The 23,394-nt window shown below is 47.7% G+C and overlaps 1 protein-coding gene across 1 annotated transcript in view; it reads right to left on the bottom strand.

The window, feature by feature from the left end:
• LOC138296884 (solute carrier family 22 member 7-like) overlaps positions 1–23,394 on the bottom strand; it is a 363,385-nt gene that overhangs the window by 266,052 nt on the left and 73,939 nt on the right. The window contains exon 3 of the mRNA XM_069236377.1: positions 1,370–1,473. Within this exon, the coding sequence (XP_069092478.1) occupies positions 1,370–1,473 (104 nt within the window). The remainder of the gene's footprint in view (positions 1–1,369; positions 1,474–23,394) is intronic.

Here is a 23,394-nt window from a genome sequence, read left to right as displayed (position 1 = left end):
CATTTGAACCTTCATTAAAGCAAATTCAACCATGTTTACCAAAACATATAGACCTAAGGATGATTTTGCCTTTTTAGCAGTCCAGAGACTGAAATGTTGGCGTGATTTCTGCTTTGTACTTCACACATTATTTGCACAATCATTAAAAAAACACAAGTACAATGAAGGATGATTGATATGAACATCATAACATTCAAGAGTATGTTAGAACATATGTGCTTTAAGCACTTGATACCAAGAGACTATTATAATTGTTGAGGGTATATGTGCTTTTTGCTATAACTTAACCCCTTACGTTCTGTGAAGGATTGATCTCACATTTTCCATCAAACTAAGGGCCTGATTTAGAAATATAAATCTCATTACAAATGCTTAAATTTCACAAAATGTTCTGCTTTCTCATAATTAATATTGAGACTGCCATTTTCTTGCCTTGTCATCTCAATGTGTAGCATCAAACTATCTCTAAAAACAACTTACATTCTTCTCTTGGTTTATCTGTTGCTGTCTAACCTGCTGTTCTTTCTGTGGCCCTCGAGCCTGCTTGCGACTCTGATCACACAGACCTCAAGGTCTTGGGAGGAATTCACCTGGGGTCAGTATCAATGGGCCTCTAGGATCTCCACTGCTTAACACCTTACTAGCTTCTCTCATACTATGCCATATCTTTCTACTTAATCAAACCCATCCAGTAATTTCTTAGTGTAGTTACAAGTACCCACAATTCTGCAATGGCCGTAGAGCACCACGTATTTTGTTACTTCCCTTTAACCATATTAGACCCTCATCTACACAGCTGTGGTTTCGCTCTCAATACTAATTTGTATAGCTCCAAAATGGATGGAAATATGTCATTCATGGAAACATAGCCACTGATGATTTGTCCTCTTTTTTGACTTGTATTGGTATAATATAAGTGAGCAAAAAGACTTCTCTATTACTTGGATTTGCATATCATACTTTACAACAGATCTTGAATGTGTTTCAAGCATCCCAAAATGTGAGCAGTTACACAACATCAAAACTCCCCAAGATTTTGGAGAATGTAGGGTGGCCTGATTAGGTTTACCTGATCCTGTAAATGAACTACATTTGAGTGAATCTGCAACATCAATAGAATGCTGTAACATTAGCAGAGAGTCAGAGCAACAACTGTCCACTTGTTGAACATCATTCCTTAAACGACCATCAATCATGCTCCAACATGCAGAAAGATGCTCTCTGCCTACCTAATACACATAAAAGAGTCAGGAATTCCTGAACAAACATAACTGTGCACAACTCCATTGCAGTTAGTATCTGTAAGAGGTATACCCCATGGAGGAGCATGCAAACACATTATAGAAATAATGAACACATGAAACTGTACCTGTCACTAAAGTAACCAACCAAAATGCCTCCCACTGTGACACCGATGAAGAAACATGTGGCTGAGGCCTTATTGAGCCATTTCTGCTCGCACACGAGGTCCCACTAAAAGAAAGAAAGCCTATGTTAGAGATGGACTTTTTCTTTTCCTGTTGATCCCCTCTGAGATGGTTTCAAATACATTAGATCGGTATAGTATCCTCCCCAATGTCTTCATGCAGGAGATCAAGTGTAGTGTCTCTCAACATCTTGACTTTGGACAGTCCAGACTCTCACACACTAAAGCCCGGGTACATAAATTTCATTAGTAAGTCTGTGCACTGAGAGAATGTATTGGATTTGCAAACACTCCTGTGATATCTGCCTAGGATCTTTTTATAGAACTCTTCTCTTTTACAACTCATCCCGTGAGGAAAGTGCCATTTTTTGCTCATATAAAACAGTTAATTTTTAGAGTATATTACTTGCCCAATTCACAGACTAAATAGGAAAGTATTTACATGCCTTTGTTGCAGTTTAACATCTTGTGAACTCAACCCAAATAAATTGGAGTGCTTTACATGAGCACCAGGTATGTTACACAAAGTCACAATTATTCACTCTCATTCTATTTTTCATGTACATACAGAGTTTTATTCTCGAAAATGTTGATCTGTCTTGATGTCAGATGAGTAGATCTTCTATTTTTTATGTTCATTCTGCTACTCAAACAGGGTACAGTGGCAGGTGACACTTGCCACATTCGCCATGCCGTAAGGCATATTGTGGACCATGGAGTAGATTTCCATCCTCTCTTTCTCATAGGCAAGGCATGGAGAAGGAGGTACACACTATCATATGCTTTGGCAAAGTAAATGTATAAATAAAACTATATATTAAAAAAATATGTATGTGTTTTTAATAACTTTGCCATTAATGCAATAATGCAGCATAATCAACCACCTTTCCAATTCTTTCCACAGCATAATTATACAGTAATAGACCTGCAACTCATTTCCTTCCAAGAAACGCCCACTAATCGCCTAACCCAGTCTACTACTCGAATCTGAAATATTGAATCCCAGAGGCTGTCCCAGAGGTTGTTATGTTTGGGGGAACAGCCACAGGTTTAAGTCACATCCATCTCCATCATTGTGTACCAGTCCTTTGTCACAAGCCATTTCTTCATCGGTGGAGCTCTTGCCTGCAGTAAATACTTATTATTACTTATATTACTAGTTTCCAGGGCCTTTAATAACTGCATAGCCCTTGAAAGGGGGCTATAAGACTATATTAAATCACCCATGTCCTTTTGTATATCTGACTCACTGTGCAGATGTGAATTTACACACCTTTTGTGGAGTGTAGTAAACCCTGCGAGATAGAAAATTTTATAAGTATAAGTCTGACAGTGAATGCCAATTTATGGTTGTGAGAAAGTATCCCTTTCAGCATGGTCAACCCCATTTTTGTGAACTTATGTTGCTGTTTTTTTTTAACTCTTTGCAATGATGCACTGCTAACCAAGTCCCAGTGCATGTACTCTGATCCCTGCAATATGTGTAAATTGGCTTACTCCTAATTATCCTATTTAACCTTCCTATAAAGCCATAGTATTTGGTGTCCACAGATACATGGCATGGAAAGTTAAATGTCACCTATGGACTGCAACACCATTGTGCTTTCACATAATGTGACAAGACAACCATGAATGCAGGTCTACCACTGTAGCCCAGTGTAATGGGTTCTTAGTCTATATGGGATGGATATTGGAACAATACTATAGGCCATGGGCTTTTGGTTGGATAATTGCTTTATTGGTATGATTTTACAGTTTATTTTTCTCTTTTTGTTGGATTTATTGGTGGCTTGCAAATGAGTTAATCCGTGTTCTTTTCCTTTCTTTTAGGTGTTTGGGTAGAGGTCTCAAGCCAGTCTGTCCCTTGGTGGAATAAGGTCGGTGCTTCTCTCCCGTGACGGCGGACCGGGTTCGCCAAAACAGAAAGAACGGAACAACAGGTAAGTGTAGAGGTAATTGTACAGGGTTTTAAGAGGGTTAATAGGGGTAGTGGGGGGATGGGGTTGTGCTGGGTTGTGGTTGGGTATTTTAAATTTCTAGTGCATTGCACCTTCCCGTGAATATTCTCTCTTTCTCTCCTTTTTAGTGTCTTTCTCTATCTGGGAGAGGGGTTTTATCACAGTTGTTTGTGGGATTAGTTGATTTGGGGCTCAAAAGACTTCCCCTTCTGTGCAACACCTTTCCCCACTCCTCCCTGCAGTTCCCTTAAACTTTCTCCCACCCTGTAACCATGGCGGTACAAAAGAAAGCCCTAGGTACGATCGTACCTGTGAATGCCACGCCCCTCCTGGGACGTGGCGGGCCCCGCCGTGTTTCCCTGGCTTCTCCTCGTTGTTCTCCTGTGGCGGGAATAGAGCTTCTCCGTCCTCCGGCTCCTTCGGATTCGGTTTGCGGGCTTCCTGGGATCCTTCGTTCGCTATGAATACCGGCGTCTCCTGGCTCTCGGTCCTTGATGGCAGGGTTCCTTCCTGCTTCTCTGATGACGCATTCGGGTGTCCGACGTCCATTTCAAGTCTGGTTTCGGCGCATTCAGCGTCTGGCGTCACTTGCTCCAGTCTCTCCGGAGTGCCCCGGGGGTATGGTATTGTCGGCTCTGGCTGACGGAGAGTAACCAAGGCGATAGACACCCGGTTACACCCAGCTTCTGCACTTTTAAAACTACTGCCTGACCTGACAAAATTATGCTTCTAGACTGGAGGAAACCTTCCTTTTAAATACTAATAAGTCATTATTATATAGACCTGGTGGTTCACAAGCCTGGTAGTTGGTATCTAAAAGTACGACATGAAGAAATTTAAAGGAAAGATGTCCTAACAATGACCAGCATCTAAAAGCTATTTATACTGTAGGAAGGAAGGTGGACAAAATAAATATTAAATAATAATTCTGCTCTGTTAGGCTACGGGCCAGCTAGAAAAATAATTTTAAAACTATTTATGATATTTAAAAAAAAAAATCTTAAAGGTGAAGTTAGATTTTGAATTAATATTAAGGAAAATCTACCTGTCAGCTGCTTGAAGCTATTGGAGGCTAATTTGCATTATCAAACCAACAGTCATCCAGCTGAAGAATACCCGAGATGAGGCGTGAAAACTGCTCCCAGAACAGAGACAATGGCCTGCGTGTGTGGAGGTGTATTTGTTCCCATGGTAGGATGGCCAGTTTGGCTGTCCTAAAGCCTTAACTTGCTTCAAAGAGGATCACACCTGAACAGTCGCCTTCCTAGTTCTAGCAGTCAGGAAGCCAACAAACCCAGTAGGGAAAAAGCTGACCCTAGAACTTGTTTGGGGTGACCATAGAGTAGGGTCTTATCAGTACCACGATCACACTGTTGTAAGGATCCTTGTATCTCTACAAGACGGCTGGATTAGGGGAGATAGCACCTCTAATTGTAAGTGACTGAGTCACTCCCACAACAGTTGGTAACTCATGAACCAACCCTCCCAGCTTTCTAGTAGCACCTCACCCAAAAACATGAGCAGTAAAGGATTCATCTTACTCTTTTCTCTTGTTACAAAATAGTCTATTACACACACACACACACACACACCTACAGGCGAAGATAAAGATGCAGAAAATGTTTCAATATATTTATTGAAAAGACTGAGATCTACTGTAAAATACATGAGCTGCAGTGACAAGGATAATGACAATAGACAACATCAGGATTGTGAGACTAAGCAATGAGAATATGAACAATCCTAATATTTTGCAGTAAAGATGAATACACAAACTGCTCCCTAAAGGTGGATTGTCTACTCTAAAAAGAGCAAGGTATGATAAATCTAATCTGCCCAAACCTTGTCCATTAGAATTGTCCTCGCCCCCATTTCCTAGGAACAAGTTCGGCCTCCAGTCCCAAAATTAAGCAATGCAGAGACGCAAAGGCTGTGGTCTGCTGAAAAATGACCTGTAATGTAGATGGAACATCCTGGGTGGAACCCCCTCTAATGACCTTGGTCTAACAGAGTGTGTATAAAAGGCCTATGTTATTGCTCATGCAGATATCCAGACGTGGGTATGTTCCTAAGCATTAGATTGTGTGCACAAACGTGGATTGTCGATACTAGAACAAAAATGCCTGACATGTTCACATTCTGTGAAGCAGAGGGACATGATGATAATTATAGACGTACATTATTTTCACGGAATGGCAACTGATTATAACATAAAAAACGTTCCTTATAAAATGCATAAACTGCAAGTACTGCTAAAATTAATAAAAGATGAATAATAAAACAGGGCATGTTTATCTTGGTAAGCCAAGGCTAAGCTGAACTTCTGTATCTGAGCAAGCTAAAATGGAACAAAAGATTTGATGCACTCCCAGATTTACAAGAACTTGTAAACCTGGGAATGGATCAAAAGATACACCTCCCCAGGGGCGGTGTAACAAGGAGAAATATGTTTAGTTCTTCTCAATATTTCCTCTTACTATGTGTGCTGCCTTTTGCACCACACAAAGAAAGAGGAACAGCCTCTCAGAATTGTTTTTTTTTTGCACAGGAATGTGCCCCTTCCTGCAAAAAAAACAATCCTGCTTGCAACGCAGGTACCCTTGCGCCATGTTGTAAGAGTTCCTACATTGGTGCTTGTCAGGCAAAATGGCACCAGTACAGGGGAAAAAGACAGGAAAGTACTGTATTGGATAAATACTGCACATTCCTGCCCTTTTTCTATGACCCAGGGAAACACAGCATGTAGACGTGCTGCCTTGCACCACAAAGCCCATAACCTGGGCCTTAGTCTTCTTGCATAATTCTAGTGTTTTATTGTGGAATTCTTATGTAATTCCATGTGATTACACTACAGGGAATTATGCATGTTATGCCCACCCCTAGCAGGATTACCTCTGGAAACCTTCACACAATCGGTTAGATAGTGGTCAGGAGTCACCCCAACCACCCCCAACCACAGAATGTACTAGCCATAATTGTGGCACCTAAGACACATTCATTAGAACACTGTGGACCTGTAAAAGAACAGAAGAAGGACTGCACTTTCTCTGTGAGAAGACCTTGAGGGCTTGACCAGCTCCCACTTGCTCCCAGGACAGAAAAGTAGAAAAGTAGAGTTCTTTGTGGCACCAAGGACAAAAACAGCTATTACAGGACTTTTCCTGAAGTGCCCAGCTGAGCAGTACCTAGTCGACCTGACCTGGACCCTGCTGGGCTTTTGCTGAAATGAGTCTTCACCCCCAAGTCTTGTTTCTGAGGAATATACATCTTGGGACCCTTGAGGATGTCTAACTGGACTTCTCCTATCATAGTTAGAAAACAGTGACTTCATGATTTGTGGGCTTCCAGTAAAAACCTAACAATCTGATCTATCCAAAGTGTCACTTTGCTGTGCCAAACAAACGGATTCCCCCACTCAGGAATTCTCCACAGCAAAACCATTTCAGCCGGACCTCGGTGAGAAGGCATTGGGCCTCGCAAAGCTGTTGTTGGACAGAGTCCACAGCTTTCACTTGCTGGAGGATTCTGAGCTCTGAAAAGAAGAATAGGGGAATGATTTGATCCCATTATATTCTATGAGAATCAGAATACGGTGGATGGGATATCCGCCATGTTTGTGACAGAGAAACCCATCCAGCAAACTCTAAATCAGGCCCTTAGTCTGAATTTTAATTTGCCCTCTAGGAGTTTTCCTGCCAAAACCAATATCGTCACAGGGATCGTATCCAATGTTTTGGAGCCCTCTTTGGGATTTTGACTTCCATTTTTGACACTAAGGGCCTGATTTGGAGTTTGGCGGATGGGTTACTGTGTCACAAACGTGACGGCCATCCATCCGTAGAATTACAATTCCCAGAGGATATAATGGGATTGTGTTATAAAGGATGACAATATTGCCTTTTTTGTGACGGAGTAACCCCATCCACCACACTCTAAATCAGACTTTAAGTCCCAACTTAAAACCTCCAACTGGGTCAAACCTGGTTGGTGTACAACTAGGTCCGAGTCTACCACGACCAATTGACCCTCATTGGCGCTTATTGTTTTTTGGTGCTATTTGTGCTTAAAACATTTTAAAAAATCACATTTCTAGTTCCCTTCATTGGAGAGTTGTCATTCTTGTGTCATTAAGTTCATTAAATTATTCTATATTTCTTTCTATTGGAGTGGGATTTCTATTATATTGTGTTTTCAACTTTATGTTTGTAACTTTTAAATCATTTACACAGTTTGTTAAGGTGAGCTTGTCTGCTTTATGCAATAGTTGTGAAGGTTTGAGCTCAGGTTTAAATTACGCTCAGGTTTAAATCACTGAAACCTTTAACTGGACTTAACAACTTAGTGACCTTTATACTTGTGATGGATGGAAATAATTTACTTTCTCGCAACAGGCTAAAATGTTTGGTTGCATCAAGTCACTATCACCTAACAGCCTCAAATCTGCCTCCCATGCTTGTTTAAGTTTAACTAAAGTCTTATTCACCAAGCTTCTATATATGTAATAGATTTGCCTGTCCTTCCTGAGGGGACCTAGGGTCAGCTTCATCTCTAGGCAATTGTATTCAGGGATATTCTTTGGTACTTCTTGATATTCAGCACAAGCCTCAAACGTAGATATTTACAATATTGGGATTTGTGGAACACAAAGGTGGTCATTCCAACCCTGGCGGTCGGAGTGAAAGCAGCGGCTAAACCGCCAACAGGCTGGCGGGAAAAAACAATGGAATTCCGACCCAGGCGGAAACCGCCAACAGAGACCGCCACATCAACACACCGCCCGCCACGGCGGTACAAATTAACAGCACGGCAGTCACCGCCAACAGACAGGCGGGAGACAATGTACCCCCACTGTATCACAACCTACCAATCCGCCACCTTTTCCGGGGCGTTAGCCCCGCCGATAAAAATACGGCGGAAACAGCCATTTCGAAGGGAAAACGCTCACCTCCATACACCCCACGAGGAATCAGGACAGCATGGAACCCGAACCCCACATACTCCCAGCGGTAGTCTTCCTGCTCCTCTACCAGGAGCACGAACGCCGGCGCAGAAGACAAAGGTGAGTACTGCACCTACGACCCAGGGGAGGGGAAAATATTACGGGTACACACATACGCGACACACCCACCCTCACCCTCACCCACTACAACACACACATCAATGCATAGCAACACATCAGAGTGACACCCCCAAACCCCCCGGAAGAATGCAAATACTAAAGTAAATGATTCTAAACATTGGAATATATTGTATTACTGCCAAAAAAATATATATACACATCAAAAACTCTTATATACATAAATGTACAAGTCCGAGTATTGTAGCAGGCATTGTTCGTGGACCACTGGGCCCAAATCACATGGGCAAAGCCCACACAGGATACCTGACTCCAACGGAGAGAACACTGCAGGGGCATCAGATATCAAAACTACAGGCACCTCAGGGGGAAGGGAAGAGGGGGCACCTCAGCCAGATGAGTGCACGACGCCAGATCCACGAGGGGCCTCCATGGCCACTGTTCAATCCTGGGGGGTGCAAAGCCACAGTCTCTCAAGTCCAGACAGTGGGTGGGCTGCCCACTATTACATCCTGGGGAGTGCAAAGCCACAGTCTCACAAGTTCAGACAGTGGGTGGGCTGCCCACTGTTACATCCTGGGGAGTGCAAAGCCACAGTCTCACAAGTCCAGACAGTGGGTGGGCTGCCCACTGTTACATCCTGGGGAGTGCAAAGCCACAGTCTCACAAGTCCAGACAGTGGGTTGGCTGCCCACTGTTACATCCTGGGGAGTGCAAAGCCACAGTCTCACAAGTCCAGGCAGTGGGTGGGCTGCCCACTGTTACATCCTGGGGAGTGCAAAGCCACAGTCTCACAAATCCAGACAGTGGGTGGGCTGCCCACTGTTACATCCTGGGGAGTGCAAAGCCACAGTCTCTCAAGTGGATAACAGTCTCCACTGGTTCTGGAGGGGGCCTGGTGCCCAGAGTGCCTCGTGCAGCCCTGCCCGACACAGATGCGGGCCAGCCCCTGCCGCTCATGGGCCAGCGGTGCTTGAGATGAAGGGCCCAGTTCAGCGGTGCTTGAGATGGAGTGCCCAGTTCAGCGGTACTTGAGATGAAGGGCCCAGTTCAGCGGTGCTTGAGATGAAGGGCCAAGTTCAACGGTACTTGAGACGGCGGTGCCCAGTGCAGCGGTACTTGAGATGAAGGGCCCACTGCAGCGGTACTTGACACGGCTGTGCCCAGTGCAGCGGTGCTTGAGATGAAGGGCCCAGTGCAGCGGTGCTTGAGATGGAGTGCCCAGTTCAGCAGTACTTGAGATGAAGGGCCCAGTTCAGCGGTGCTTGAGATGAAGGGCCCAGTTCAGCGGTGCTTGAGATGAAGGGCCCAGTGCAGCGGTGTTTGAGATGAAGGGCCCAGTGCAGCGGTGCTTGAGACGGCGGTGCCCAGTGCAGCGGTACTTGAGATGAAGGGCCCAGTTCAGCGGTGCTTGAGATGAAGGGCCCAGTGCAGCGGTGCTTGAGATGGAGTGCCCAGTTCAGCGGTACTTGAGATGAAGGGCCCAGTTCAGCGGTGCTTGAGACGGCGGTGCCCAGTGCAGCGGTACTTGAGATGAAGGGCCCAGTGCAGCGGTGCTTGAGATGGAGTGCCCAGTTCAGCGGTGCTTGAGATGAAGGGCCCAGTGCAGCGGTGTTTGAGATGAAGGGCCCAGTGCAGCGGTGCTTGAGACGGCGGTGCCCAGTGCAGCGGTACTTGAGATGAAGGGCCCAGTTCAGCGGTGCTTGAGATGAAGGGCCCAGTGCAGCGGTGCTTGAGATGAAGGGCCCAGTGCAGCGGTTCCGGCCATGGTGGGGAGGTCATTTGCCACCTGTCCTGTGGCTGGCAGGGCCCTCCTGACCATCTGTCCTGTGGCTGGCGGGGCCCTCCTGGGCAGCTATGCCGGGGCTGTTGGTGGCCTCCTGCCCACCTGGGATGGGGCTGGCGGGGCCCTCCTGGCCAGCTGGGCTGATGGCGTTGTTGTCGGGCGTGCTGCCCTTCCCAGCCTTCCCTGATCGCCTGTGGCCCTTCCCCACCTTGGGCGGTGTGCCTGCTGTCTCTACACTTCCTGCCGGAGCCATGGTAGGGGTTTTAGTCCCTGGTGTTTTCACCCTCTCACGCCGGCCACTGCCTATCTTGGGATGTTTCTCTGGGGGTGGGATGCCCGTGCCTTGGCTTTGCACCAAACTGGCTGCCCTGGAGGGTGGGGCACTCCACAGTCCATGGCAGACTGTGATGACAGGGGCCGGTTTTGTCGTGGCTGAGGTGCTGACTGTAGTCCTATGATATGGACGGGGTGGGGGAGTTGGTGAAAAGAGGTTGAGTTTAGACAGGAAAACTTTTTGGGAGCAGTGGGACGGGTAGGTGTAGTGGGTATGGGAGTGGAGGAAGAGGTTGTGGTTGTAGGAGTTGCAAGTCTGGTGGCTTTGGGTGCAGGTGCTTGGGCTGTAGGCTGTCGTGAGGTGGATGGCTGTTGGGTGGGTGGCTGCCTGCGTTTGTGTATCTTGGAAGAGGGGGTCACAGACACACTGGTAGAGGACACAGGGGACGTGTGAATGGTAGTGGGGGTGGTGACTGCACGTGTGCGGGAGGTTCTGGTGTGTGTGCTGCTGAGGGACGTAGTGGCTGAAGATGTTGTGCATGCAGGTGTGAGTGGAGACATGACAGGGAGGCAGGAGGGAGACGAGGAGGAGGGGGACACAGTGGAGGCAGTGGGTGTTGGTATGTCTGTATGTGGATGTTGCTTCTGTGAATGCCTGTGTGATGTGTGGTGCTTATGTCTGGCTGAGCTTCCCTTGGGTGTTGAGGTGTGTGCAGGCTGGTCTGATGGTGTGTCTGGGATAGGCAGAGGTACAGGTGATAGGGTATGGGTGGAGGAAGTTGGAGGGGGGAGGCTAGAGACAGGGACAATGGCTGCCATCAGTGCTGAGGCCAGAGTCTGGAACGATTGCTGAAGGGCAGCCTGACCAGAATGAATGCCCTCCAGGTATGCATTACTCTGGTGCACCTCCCTTTCTACACCCTGGATGGCATACAAAATGGTAGACTGCCCAACAGTGAGCGTCCTCAGGAGGTCAATGACCTCCTCACTGAGGGCAGCAGGGGTGACTGGGGCAGGGCCTGAGGTGCCTGGGGCGAAGGAGATGCCCACCTTCCTGGGTGAGCGGGCACGGGCCAAACGCTGAGGGGCTGCTGGGAGGCCGGTGCTGGTGCGGTGGGTGGCGGCTGTACCTGTTGTTGCGGGGGGCACAGATGTTGCCGCCACCACAAGGGAGCTCCCTTCAGAGGACGAGTCGGTGTCACTGATGTCTGCCCGAGTCCCCGCTGTGGAGCTCCCCTCGCCCTCCGTCCCACTGGTGAATTCGGAGTCTGTTGCGTGGCCCTCCATGGCCATGTGGGATGCAGCTCCCTCGTGCTCCGATGCCACTTCTCCTCCGCCTGATGATGCTAATGCACACATGAACAGGAAGACCACAAAAAAGGGGTGGGGGGAGAATAAAGACATGTTGAGTGCATGCATTGGCGACACAGTTGGCGGACAGGACAGACACAGAAGCCCCCTGCACTACGCCGCGCACTTGGGGTCGACTACTCAATCTGTGGGACATGGCCTACAAGCCTATGGACGACATCTGCACACATAGATGACACCTGGCCATGAATCGCTGTACATGGCATCCTACAGAGGTGGGGGGCGGGGAACAGGGCCATGCCTTACGGAGGGGCCTAGCCTACAGAAATCGCCCTGGCCTAGGGATACCCTCAGCCCTCATCCCCCACCCAGACACCTCCACTGTGCGCAAATTCAACAGATTGAGAGTGTACTCACCCCCTTGTGTCTGCTGTGATGTCCTCACGCGCCCATCCAAATCGGGGTAGGCCACCGCCAGGATCCGGGACATCAGGGGGGTCAAAGTCCGACTGGCACCCCTCCCACGTTGGGAGGCCATCCCCAGCTGAGCCTCCGCCGTCTTCCTGCTCCAGCGGCGGATGTCCTCGCATCTCTTCCGGCAGTGGGTGCCCTGTCTGTGGTGGACACCCAGGGTCCAGACGTCCTTGCCGATGGCACGCCAAATATCGATCTTCTGGTGGGTGCTGACCTATGTGAAATGTACAGGGGGAGAAGAATAGTCATCACCTTCTGCACCCTCAATGTGACTGGCCCCCCATCCCTACTCTTGCCATGTGGCACATGCTCTCACCGTCGTTTGATGCATGCCTCAATCGCTCCCCTCCCCACCATCTTTCATCCACCCCACTCAACACAGGCATAGCCCATGAAGCATGCTCCCAGTGTATTTACCTGTTTGTCTGGAGGACCGTAGAGTAGTGCGTACTGGGGGAGGACCCCATCCACAAGTTTATCCAACTCCTGAGCAGTGAAGGCAGGGGCCCTTTCCCCAGTCGCATGAGCCATTGTCTCGTCCAGACCGAGGTCACAGCAGCACTTGCAGTGTAGGTCCTCTCCTGTCGAAGATCAGGTATCGAGTGATTAAGCAGATAGAAAATGGCGGTCACGCCCGCGGCTGTGCGTACTGCTGCGGTGCGTACCACGACCGCCGGCGCACATCGTCATTGGCTCCTGCGACCCATAGGGTTCAATGTTAACCAATGCTGCTTTGCGCCGCGGTCTTCGACCGCCTACCGCCATGGTGTGCCACGCCAGAGCATTTACCTCACATCCCATTGTCGCACTTCACAGGTCAGGCAGCCGCCATTTCAGGGGCCCACATGGCTTAATTTTTACTGTGTCATACATACCTAGGCCTTGCATCAACACCCATACAAAACATTCAATGGATTGAGAATTGTGTTATGTGCAAGCTGTGGTTACGTACCTGTGGGTTGATTGACTCTGTGCTCGCTGTTGTCCTTCATAGGCACTGTCCGCTGGCACATGCAAGGAGATGGAGAAATCCTCCGGTGTACAGACCGCTGGTGGACCTGTCGACAATGGAGGAAAGACATGTCATACTGACATACAGGCTTGACCGAGCCTCTATTCATGAAATGTGTGCCCAGCTGGAGCCAGACCTGATGTCACCAATCCGCCAACCCACAGGGATCCCCCCTCTAGTGCAGGTGCTGTCAGTGCTCCATTTCCTAGCAAGTGGGTCATTTCAGACAACAGTGGCCATATCATCAGGGATGTCCCAGCCTATGTTTTCCAAGGTGTTGTCCAGAGTGTTGTCTGCCCTGCTGAAACACATGTGCAGCTACATCGTTTTCCCTGAGGTGGGGGATTTGCCTACAGTGAAGGGTGATTTCTATGCCCTTGGATATATCCCCAACATCATAGGTGCCATTGATGGGACCCATGTGGCTTTGGTTCCCCCCCCCACAGGAGTGAACAGGTGTACAGAAACAGTTCCCTGGCTCAGTGCATGACACGTACATCATGCGGAATAGCAGCGTCCCTTATGTGATGACTCAACTCCAGAGGCACCGTGTGTGGCTAATTGGTGACTCTGGTTACCCCAACCTGTCATGGCTACTGACCCCAGTGAGGAATCCCAGGACAAGGGCAGAGGAACGGTACAATGAGGCCCATGGGCGAACTAGGAGGGTGATCGAGCGGACCTTCGGCCTCCTGAAGGCCAAGTTCCGCTACCTCCATATGACAGGTGGATCCCTATTCTACTCACCAAAGAAGGTGTGCCAGATCATCGTGGCCTGCTGTATGCTTCACAACCTGGCTTTGCGACGACAGGTGCCTTTTCTGCAGGAGGATGGTCCAGATGGTGGCGTTGTAGCAGCTGTGGAGCCTGTGGAGAGTGAAGACGAGGAAGCCAAAGAAGACGACATAGACAACAGGAACACAGTAATACAGCAGTATTTCCAATGACACACAGGTATGAATACACACCGGCATATTACATATACTTAAACATTACTACCTTTCTACTGTCTGTCGTTTTCACCCAGTGTATGGTAACTGAGTTGTGACTTTCCCTTCTGATTTCAGAGATGTGGGCCCCACTGTGTGACATCTGCTTTGTTTCCCCATGGACTACAGCTGTGTGACATTGGTATGTTGGCATCACAATTTAAATAAGCATTTTGGCACGGTAATGTCTAATACATTTGTTCGAAATCACAGCCAGACTCCTGATTGTTTTGTGCAATAATTGTGTTTATTACAGTGCTCTATATTGGTGGGTGGTTGCAAATCGGTGAGGGGTGATGGTGGAGGAATGTCCATGGCAGAGTCCAGACTATTTGTATCACAGGTGCATTGTCCAAATGCCTGTGAAAAGTGGAGCAGGGACAGTTTAAGGATGGACAGGGTGACAATGTGGGACAGTGGGATGACATTCAGGGAGGTATCCTTTCCTGGCAGGGGTCTTGGCATCTTACTCTGTCTTCTTCCTGGATCTCAGGGACCGCTTGCGGGGTGGTTCTCCTTCTGCAGGGGGTGGGGTGCTGGTGGCCTGTTGGTCCTGTGGCGGGGCCTCATGTCCACTAGCGCCGGCAGAGGTGGTAGGCAGTTCTTGGTCCATGCTAGTGTCAGGGGCCCTTTGTGGTGCCACAGTGTCCCGCAATGTGGTGACTACCAGATTCAGAGCCCCTACAATGGTGCCCAGGGCGGAACTGACGTTCGTAGTTCGTCCCTGAACCCCAAATACTGTTCCTCCTGCAGGAGCTGGATCTCCCGAAACCTGGCCAGTACCGTCGCCATCGTCTCCTGGGAATGATGGTAGGCTCCCATGATGGAGGAGAGGGCCTCGTGGAGAGTGGGTTCCCTGGGCCTGTCCGCCCCCTGTCGCACAGCAGCCCTCCCAGTTCCCCTGTTTCCCTGGGCCTCTGTCCCCTGGACCGTGTACCCACTACCACTGCCCCCAGGTCCCTGTTGTTGTTGGGGTGGTGGGTTAACCTGGATGCCCTGTAGTGGTGGACACACCGCTGATTGACGTGTCCTGGGGACAGAGGTATGGGCCCGCTGGGTGGGTGCTGTGCTGGTGTTCCCAGAGGGGGAGGTCTGCTGTGGCCTGTGGCTGTCTGAGGGGAACCGACTGTCCCGAGGTCCCCGATGGGCCGGGCTAGTCATCTAGATCCAGGTCGACAGAAGTGCTGTCATCACTGTGGGCCTCTTCTGGGGGTGGAGTGGACATTTGTGGACCCTCCTGTGCGGTGATGTGGCGTTTGGTTACTGCAGGGGTATAAAACCATGATTATTGCATCTGTGTGTGCCATAGTGTGCAATGGGTGGGCACCCTTGTACCCCAGTGCTTGCATTCCTGTGTGGGGGCTTTTGTGATGGTGGTTTGGGGGGGGGATGGGGATGTGCAGTGGGCATGCTTTGGTGATGGTTGTCCATGCTTTGTGGTCGCATGCAGGGCTTGGGGTTGGGATGGGTGGGTTGTGATGGTGAGACATTGGCAAGGAGTTGGTGTGATGGGGGTGAGGGTGAGGGTGGGGGTATGAGTTGGCATGCTGGTGGGGTGGGGGGATGAAGTAGTGAAGATGAGACTTACCAGAGTCCATTCCTCCAGATACTCCTGCGAGGCCCTCAGGATGCAGGATCGCAAAGACCTGCTCCTCCCATGTAGTAAATTCTGGGGGAGGAGGTGGTGGTCCGCCGCCAGTCCGCTGAACCGCGATGTTGTACCTGGATACCGTTGAACGCACCTTCCCCCGTAGGTCATTCCACCGCTTCCTGATGTCATCCCTGTTTCTTGGGTGCTGTCCCACCGCGTTGACCCTGTCGACTATTCTGCTCCATAGCTCCATCTTCCTGGCAATGGAGGTGTGCTGCACCTGTGTTCCGAAGAGGTGTACGATTTCCTCCACCATGACCCTGAGTTCATCCTCAGAAAACCTGGGGTGTCTTTGCGGTGCCATGGGGTGGTGTGGGTGATGTGTGTGGTGGATTGTGTGGTGCTAAGTGTGGTGATGTGTATTGGTGTGTTGTGTGAAGTGCGTGGTAATATTGCTGGGTGATGGTAATATGCGCGTCTGGGTGCTCGGATCTCTATTTCTCTGTGCATGGTCCTGATTCTCTAGGAGTGGAGGTTTGTGGGTGATGTGGGTGTGTGTTTTATATTTAATTGGGTGTGTGGGAGTGATGTTTGTATGTGTATCAGGTGTGTGTATTTTGAATTGTCCAATGTGGCTGTGTTTGTAAATGTGCGTGTATTTTGAGCGCGGCGGTGTGTACCGCCAATAGAATACTGCGGTTGAAAGACAGCCGCGTGGATTCGTGTGTCGTGATAGTGTGGGCGTATTTCTGTTGGCGTGACGATGTCGGTTTGGTTATCGCCAGTTTCTCACTGGCCTTTGGTGTGGCGGACTTTTGTGGATGTCTGTATTTTGGCGGTTTGCGTGTTGTGGGTCAGAATGACTGTGGCGGTTTACCGCGGCCGCGGCGGTATGTTGGTGGTCTTCTGACAGCGGTATCCGCCTTTTAACGCCAAGGTTGGAATGACCCCCAAAGTCACAAAAAAGTTCCTGAAAGAATGTTACAAATCAAATTTTTTAAATATGTCCCACTTTCTATATACCAACAATACCATCCTCTCCTGAGAGCCCCTCCAACCTTGCAACCCCGACCAGCAGGGTACCACAGTAAAGGGGAATTATTTCTCACCCATCTATACCACTTGGGAAATCAGAGTGCCTATTGCCAGTAACCAAAAACAACCACAGTCACCTAGGACATTGGTTTCAATGCATAGCCACATATAGCACATTCAGTTCAGGGAGTTGTAGTAATTTAACCCAAGTGACATTATTTGCACCTACATCCATAAAGTCAGTCATTAACAGCAATCAACTGTGAGGCCAATAAGATCATTCTCCATCTGCCATCTGGAGACCTCTCTTGTATCATGTATGAACATATTTTTTTAATGCTACCCTAAGCACATTATGCGCCCACACAAACTTTGGTATGTATTCTCTAAGGGGCATATTTATACTCCGTCTGCACCGAATGTGCGTCAAAAATTTTACGCACATTCAGCGCAAACCTTGCCCCGTATTTAAACTTTGAAGCCCGAGCCCGCGGATGTCAAAATCCTGCCGTGTGCATCATTTTTTGGATGCGGAACCCGCCTTGCGTTCATCATATGCAAGGTAGGCGTTCCCCTCCAAAAAATGACTTAAACGGCCGTGCATCATATTTATGCTTTCGGGCAAAAATGGCGCACGGCCGGGAGGCGGAGCCAGACAATGACGCACAGCCCGATTTGCGTCAAAATTTAATGCCTGGTTCAGGGCAGGCGTTAAAATGGGGCAAACACACCTGTATTTAATCAGAACACACAGAAGCAAAAGCAGAGCAGCAGAGCAGCAAAAGGGAGACATGGAGGTGCTTCTTATCCAGTGTGCACACAGACGCAGAGCCAGCAACAACAACAGCAGCTACCACAACACCAGCAGGGAATTCAAAGGCAGCGCAGAAGGCAGGAGAGGATATTCCGTCCCAGAACAACCCTTCATGGCCTCAGGGAACATGACATCATCCAGAGGTACAGGTTGAACTGGCAAGCCATTCAGCAGATGCTGGCAAACATTGAGCCACAGTTGGCACCCACCTTGCTGACACCCGCACCATCCCAACAGAAACCAAGCTGCTTGCTGTACTTCACATGCTGGCAAATGGCTCTTTTCAAACAAATGGTGCCCTGGTTACCAGAATATCTAAGCCATCATTCTCTGCCTTTCTGCCCAAAGTACTGGATGCCATCATTACACTCACACCCCACCACATCTGCTTACCTAACACACTGCAGAATCAGCAGGAAACAAAACAGGGGTTCTACCTCATTAGTGGCTTCCCACACGTCCTTGGTGCAATTGACTGCACACATGTTCACCTTTTGCCACCTGCTGCAACTGAACACCTCTACTGCAACAGGAAGCACACACATTCCATCAATGTGCAGGCCATTGTCGATCACCAAGGATTGATCACCAACATCGTGGCCAAATATCCTGGGAGTGTCCATGACTCATTCATCTTCCGTCACAGCACCATCAATCAACACTTCCAGGATGGACGGTATGGCAATGGACTACTTGTTGGTAAGTACAAAAACCTACTTATATACACACTGCACAGCAATCCTCTAGGACACACAACACATACAGCACAACAGCAACATGTCGACAGGAACACACTGAGGTTGTGACATCGCTAGCCATGTTTCATAGGTCACCATTGAACCTGTCACACATCTGAAATTTCTGTACAGCCTAATGTTAAGACGTCAATGATCACAACGTTTGGAGTGGTTTGCCTAAATGTCACCTTGAAAATTGTAAGCGTCTCAATTATGTTTACATTAATCCATTGCATGAGTCTGAAGGTATGTGATGTCCAGGGTACATTGATATGAACGTGTTAGCAACACTGTCAAATTGAACTTGTGTATGGAACTATCATCTCACCCCCAGTGAAGACACAGGGACACCTGTATCACAAGTCACAATGCTAGGGAGGGGACACTGTACTGCAAATCCCAAAACATACTGCTGACAACTGGTCAGCAACCAAACACTCGTTCAGCCAAGGAAACAACACAATGCAGATGGTACATCCTACAAGCCTAGGATGCGACACAATAACACAAAAGAGTCACAGACAACACAAGACAACTACTGCCATGCAAGGTGATATCAATGGGGCTAGCTACATCAACATGATCCCATTCATTTTCTCTTTCAGCTGATCAGGGGTATGGCATCCAGCCATGGATAATGACATCTATTGGCAACCCAAGTACTGCAGCAGAGCATGCCTACAATTACGCACATAGGAGGACACGCACCATAGTGGAGAGGACCTTCGGCAATCTCAAGTCGAGATTCAGGTGCCTCAACATCACTGGTGTTAGCCTCCTATATTCCCCTGAAATTATCTGTAAGATCATTCTAACATGTGTCATCCTGCACAAGATTTGCATAAGAAGGAACATTCCCCTCCTGGAACCAGAGCCACACATGCCTGAAGAGGAGGAAGAGGAGGATGGTGGCCTGCAACATGAGGGGGAACAACAAAACACTGCCGCTGGATTGCGTAGGCGCCAACATATTGTGAACAATTTCTTTTAAATATAATCACCATCACCACTTTATTAACTAATGTAAATAAACACCGATAATAATCACCATAACATGGTCTGGCTAATCATTTTTGCTCACCTTCATCTCTAACTATCAGAATAAGAGTGTTGCCTCATGAAGCATTGCTGATATACCGATCAGGACACAGAAAATCCCTGAGCAATTGTGATGCGTATCATACAACGTCACATACACACACATTGTAGATGACATAGATCCTGTACATTTCACCTTTGAAGGCCAATAACAGAGGACCACACCTGTTTCACACATACATGTTGGAAACATGGTTCATAGCAGCATATGGCACACAACTAAGACACCATCACTCAATAAGGGGAAAAAAAGCCTCATACATGAGGCAGTTGATGTGCTTTTGCATCAGTAACAGGAATGTATGACCAGACCCTTGACAGCGGTAAGTCCAACTGCATCCAATCTTTGCAAGGACTATCTGTGACTAGAGTTCCATATAAGCAGAACATAGACAGCACAAGTGCCACACATATGACAAGCATTGCGCACATGACATTCCATGTACATGTCAGCCCATTTCCTAACTCCTGACACACCCATGCACCTGGTCACAACCCACCTGTCTGAAGAGGTCCCTGCCGATATTCCCTCCTCTACACACACAGACTAACAATAGTAATCCAGTGTGCTACACCCTTTCCTATGGTATACCATTGTCATAGTACATCTGACTGCATGGACGTCAGGTCAATTAATACACTGGCTTGTAGTTTCTAAGCCCTGTTAGCACCTGTAGATTGCTTCCCGTGTGAAAGGTACTGTTGGCCATTTGAATGCAAATCTCACCTACAGGACTTGTGAGAAACTGATGCAGCCCACACCTGTGATCACCTCCATGCACACCACCCATTTCAACATGCACTGCCCCTGCTGATGCCTCAAACAGCATAGAAGTTGCCATTTTGTTAAATACACCGTTAAGCATTGCTAGTAATGAAGCCGTGTAACACAGCCCTTGGGTTCATGTGTCACCTTCAAAAACACAGGACGAACACAGTTTTACATGTCAACTGTCTAGTTAGTCCTCCAAACAGTCTTAGTCAGACCACTGATTATTTAACTTGTGAAATTGCTGGATCCTGATTCACCCTGCATCCTGTCAGCCTGACTGGCATCTGTCTGTGCGTCACCCTAAATATTCCCTGTGGCTACATATGTACCACACTTGCTTTACCAAACCTCTCATTCCTCAGAGGGTATTTTGTCATGTGCTTCATCAATGCATACCCAAATACATTGTATAGCATCATCTGCCCTTTAATTGTACCATATTTGTTAAATTGCCTTTGAATACCAAAATCATGGCCCATCCCTTGTCTGAGTCTTATTTATGCATGAACGACAAAGTGTGACAGTGTCCCAGGGCCATATGCAGGGATTAGGTACGGGACTTGAGCAGAACCAGCAACCTCTGATAATGTCCATGAAAAGTCCACACATGTTAGGACCCTGTCAGTTCACACGCTGAATTGCATTGCTCACAACATATTGATGGTCAGTGCGTGGAGAATAGCTGCGAGAATAATCAACACAGAGGCTATGATGTTCCCAGATGCAGTGGGAATTTCAGAGGCCAACCTGTGTACAAATGTTGTAATGACACCTGCCGGAACATGACACCTGAGACATGATCTCACTCAGCACACCAAGGTTGCCCTGTTGACAGTCTCATTACACGTCTTCAGTGACAGGGTGGGACCATCCCCATGTAGGTTCTCATGTCCTCATTGACTTTACTCACATTGATCTCCGAAGGATACTCAGTAGATACAGGAATAGCTGCCACTGACTCATGATGAGACCTGGGCGTAACTGTGACAACATACACCCCTAAAAATATACAGGATCAACATTGGACCACACACATGAACAAGACACCTCTGTGCAATTGATCACTGGAAATATGTGGACACGTGCTGCCTCGTCTGCTGGTCCACCACAGCCACTGGAGAGTTGTGGCTCAGTTATATGACCTCAACTGTGGGGTCATAATACATTTGTGGTTCACCTTTGGCTGTCTGGGTCAATTACATGGTACCCACTTCGTCAATGCATGTGCCTGACTCACTGTGGGATTCACCAACAAGTGCCTAGGAAGCAGTTACCAAAAATCTAGGACATGGGATGGTGAAATTGTGGACCATTGACATGAACAAGCGTCTGTCATCTATCTGGTGCATGCTTTGTCATTTGTGGTGTCTACGTTACCCAAAATCTTGGAAGTGCACACAACGGATGTTGCTACACATGTCCTCTCTCATTTCCACAATGACTTGCATCTAAGGTATGGACACATTGACTTCACATTCATACAAGCATATTTTCAAATATGCATCTTGTGATGCACACACACTGGGTCAACAACTACATTAGTTGCCACTGCACACACATTGAGCCATAGGCATTGAGGTATTGTACTTATGTACGTCAACTTGCTATCCTCTCCTGATGCCAAACATGCCCAAATTGTGCAATTCATATATGTAGGCCACACATATGGCCATCTAGTGTGTCAGCCAACTGTTAAAATCCTGTTAAGGAAGTAGCGGGTCATGGTCCGCTGCAGTATGATGTCTCACATGTGAACATACACCATCAACACCATAGTGGGTGCAATCAGCCTATCTCAGTTGTGTCACAAATGTAACATAACATAAAAATTGAAAAAATAACCAAAACTAGTTCATGCACTGACATTTTGACGTTGCTAGCGTTATGCGTCATTTTTTTCCCACCAATACAGATTTTGCGTCATATTGTTTGACGCACAGGAGTGAAAATTAGGCCACATCCAAATAATTGTAAATGCTATTTACTATTATTTGGATGCGGCCTAATTTTCACTCCTGTGCGTCGAAAAATGTGACAAACATTCTATGTGCTTGAAAAAATATGACTCATAACGGTATAAACGGCGCCCATTTTATGCAGAATGTTATGTAATAGGATATCCTGTTTACAGATTATGTACAGTGGGTGTACTTTCACTTTGCAGTCTGTGAATCCTCTAGACTGTGTGGCTGTGTTCAGAGTGTTGTCCAGTGATTTTGTGCTTTTGTGTCCTGTGTGCTATCTTACTTGTTACTCTGTGAAATAAATATTGTTGTTGTATACTGTCTGAGTGTGTTTTGTTTACAATTGTCCAGTATTGTAGTGTATTTGTTGTTTGTGGGAGTCTGTTGTAGGTAGTGCTAGTTTGGGGATAGTTGGGCTCTTTTAGTTGTTAAGTTTACTTTTCTTTTTTTTCGTACTCCTACTTTCCCCCTTTTCTCCTTTCTTCTTCTTTCTCCCCTATTCCCCTTTTCATTGCTGGGATGTTGGGTAGGCCACATCTTGGCATGATGGGTGAGGAGGAGTTGGGGGGGTTTATATGGCTGGTGTGCCATTTCCTCCCACTCATGATCGAGGCAGGGGGCAGGGTGATACAGGGGTATCACACTGAGGCGCGAAGAATCTGGTGGGGAAAGGTGCTGCATCACTTGCAGCGCGTGTATGGGAGCCAGAGGAATGACCACCAGCTGAAGCACCGCTGGGCTGACCTCATCACCAGGGAGCAAGATCTGCTGGACCACCTAGGAATAGTGATTGGTGGCCCTGTTGGTGAGCACAAATCATGTAAATGTGCGCGATTAAATGCTCTGTAGTGACATCAGATGATTTGTACAATATCTGCCAGCTAAGTTGCCGACTGTGTGGAATGCTGCGGAAACATACAGGGTAATTGATGCACAATGTGAAGAATCACAATTGCTAGCCGTCAGAAAGCACGTGCTTTGCAAACTTACAGTATACTTTTGCTTAATGTTATTTGGTGCCGCCTTTGTGTCAGGCAACAAAACAAAATAGGAGCCAAGCATGTTTATATAGGTCAC

The sequence above is a fragment of the Pleurodeles waltl genome, chromosome 5, assembly GCF_031143425.1.
Source record: "Pleurodeles waltl isolate 20211129_DDA chromosome 5, aPleWal1.hap1.20221129, whole genome shotgun sequence".
In the NCBI taxonomy this organism is placed as follows: domain Eukaryota; kingdom Metazoa; phylum Chordata; class Amphibia; order Caudata; family Salamandridae; genus Pleurodeles; species Pleurodeles waltl.
Note: the sequence above shows the minus strand (reverse complement) of the source record. Positions and strands in the feature narration are given on the sequence as shown.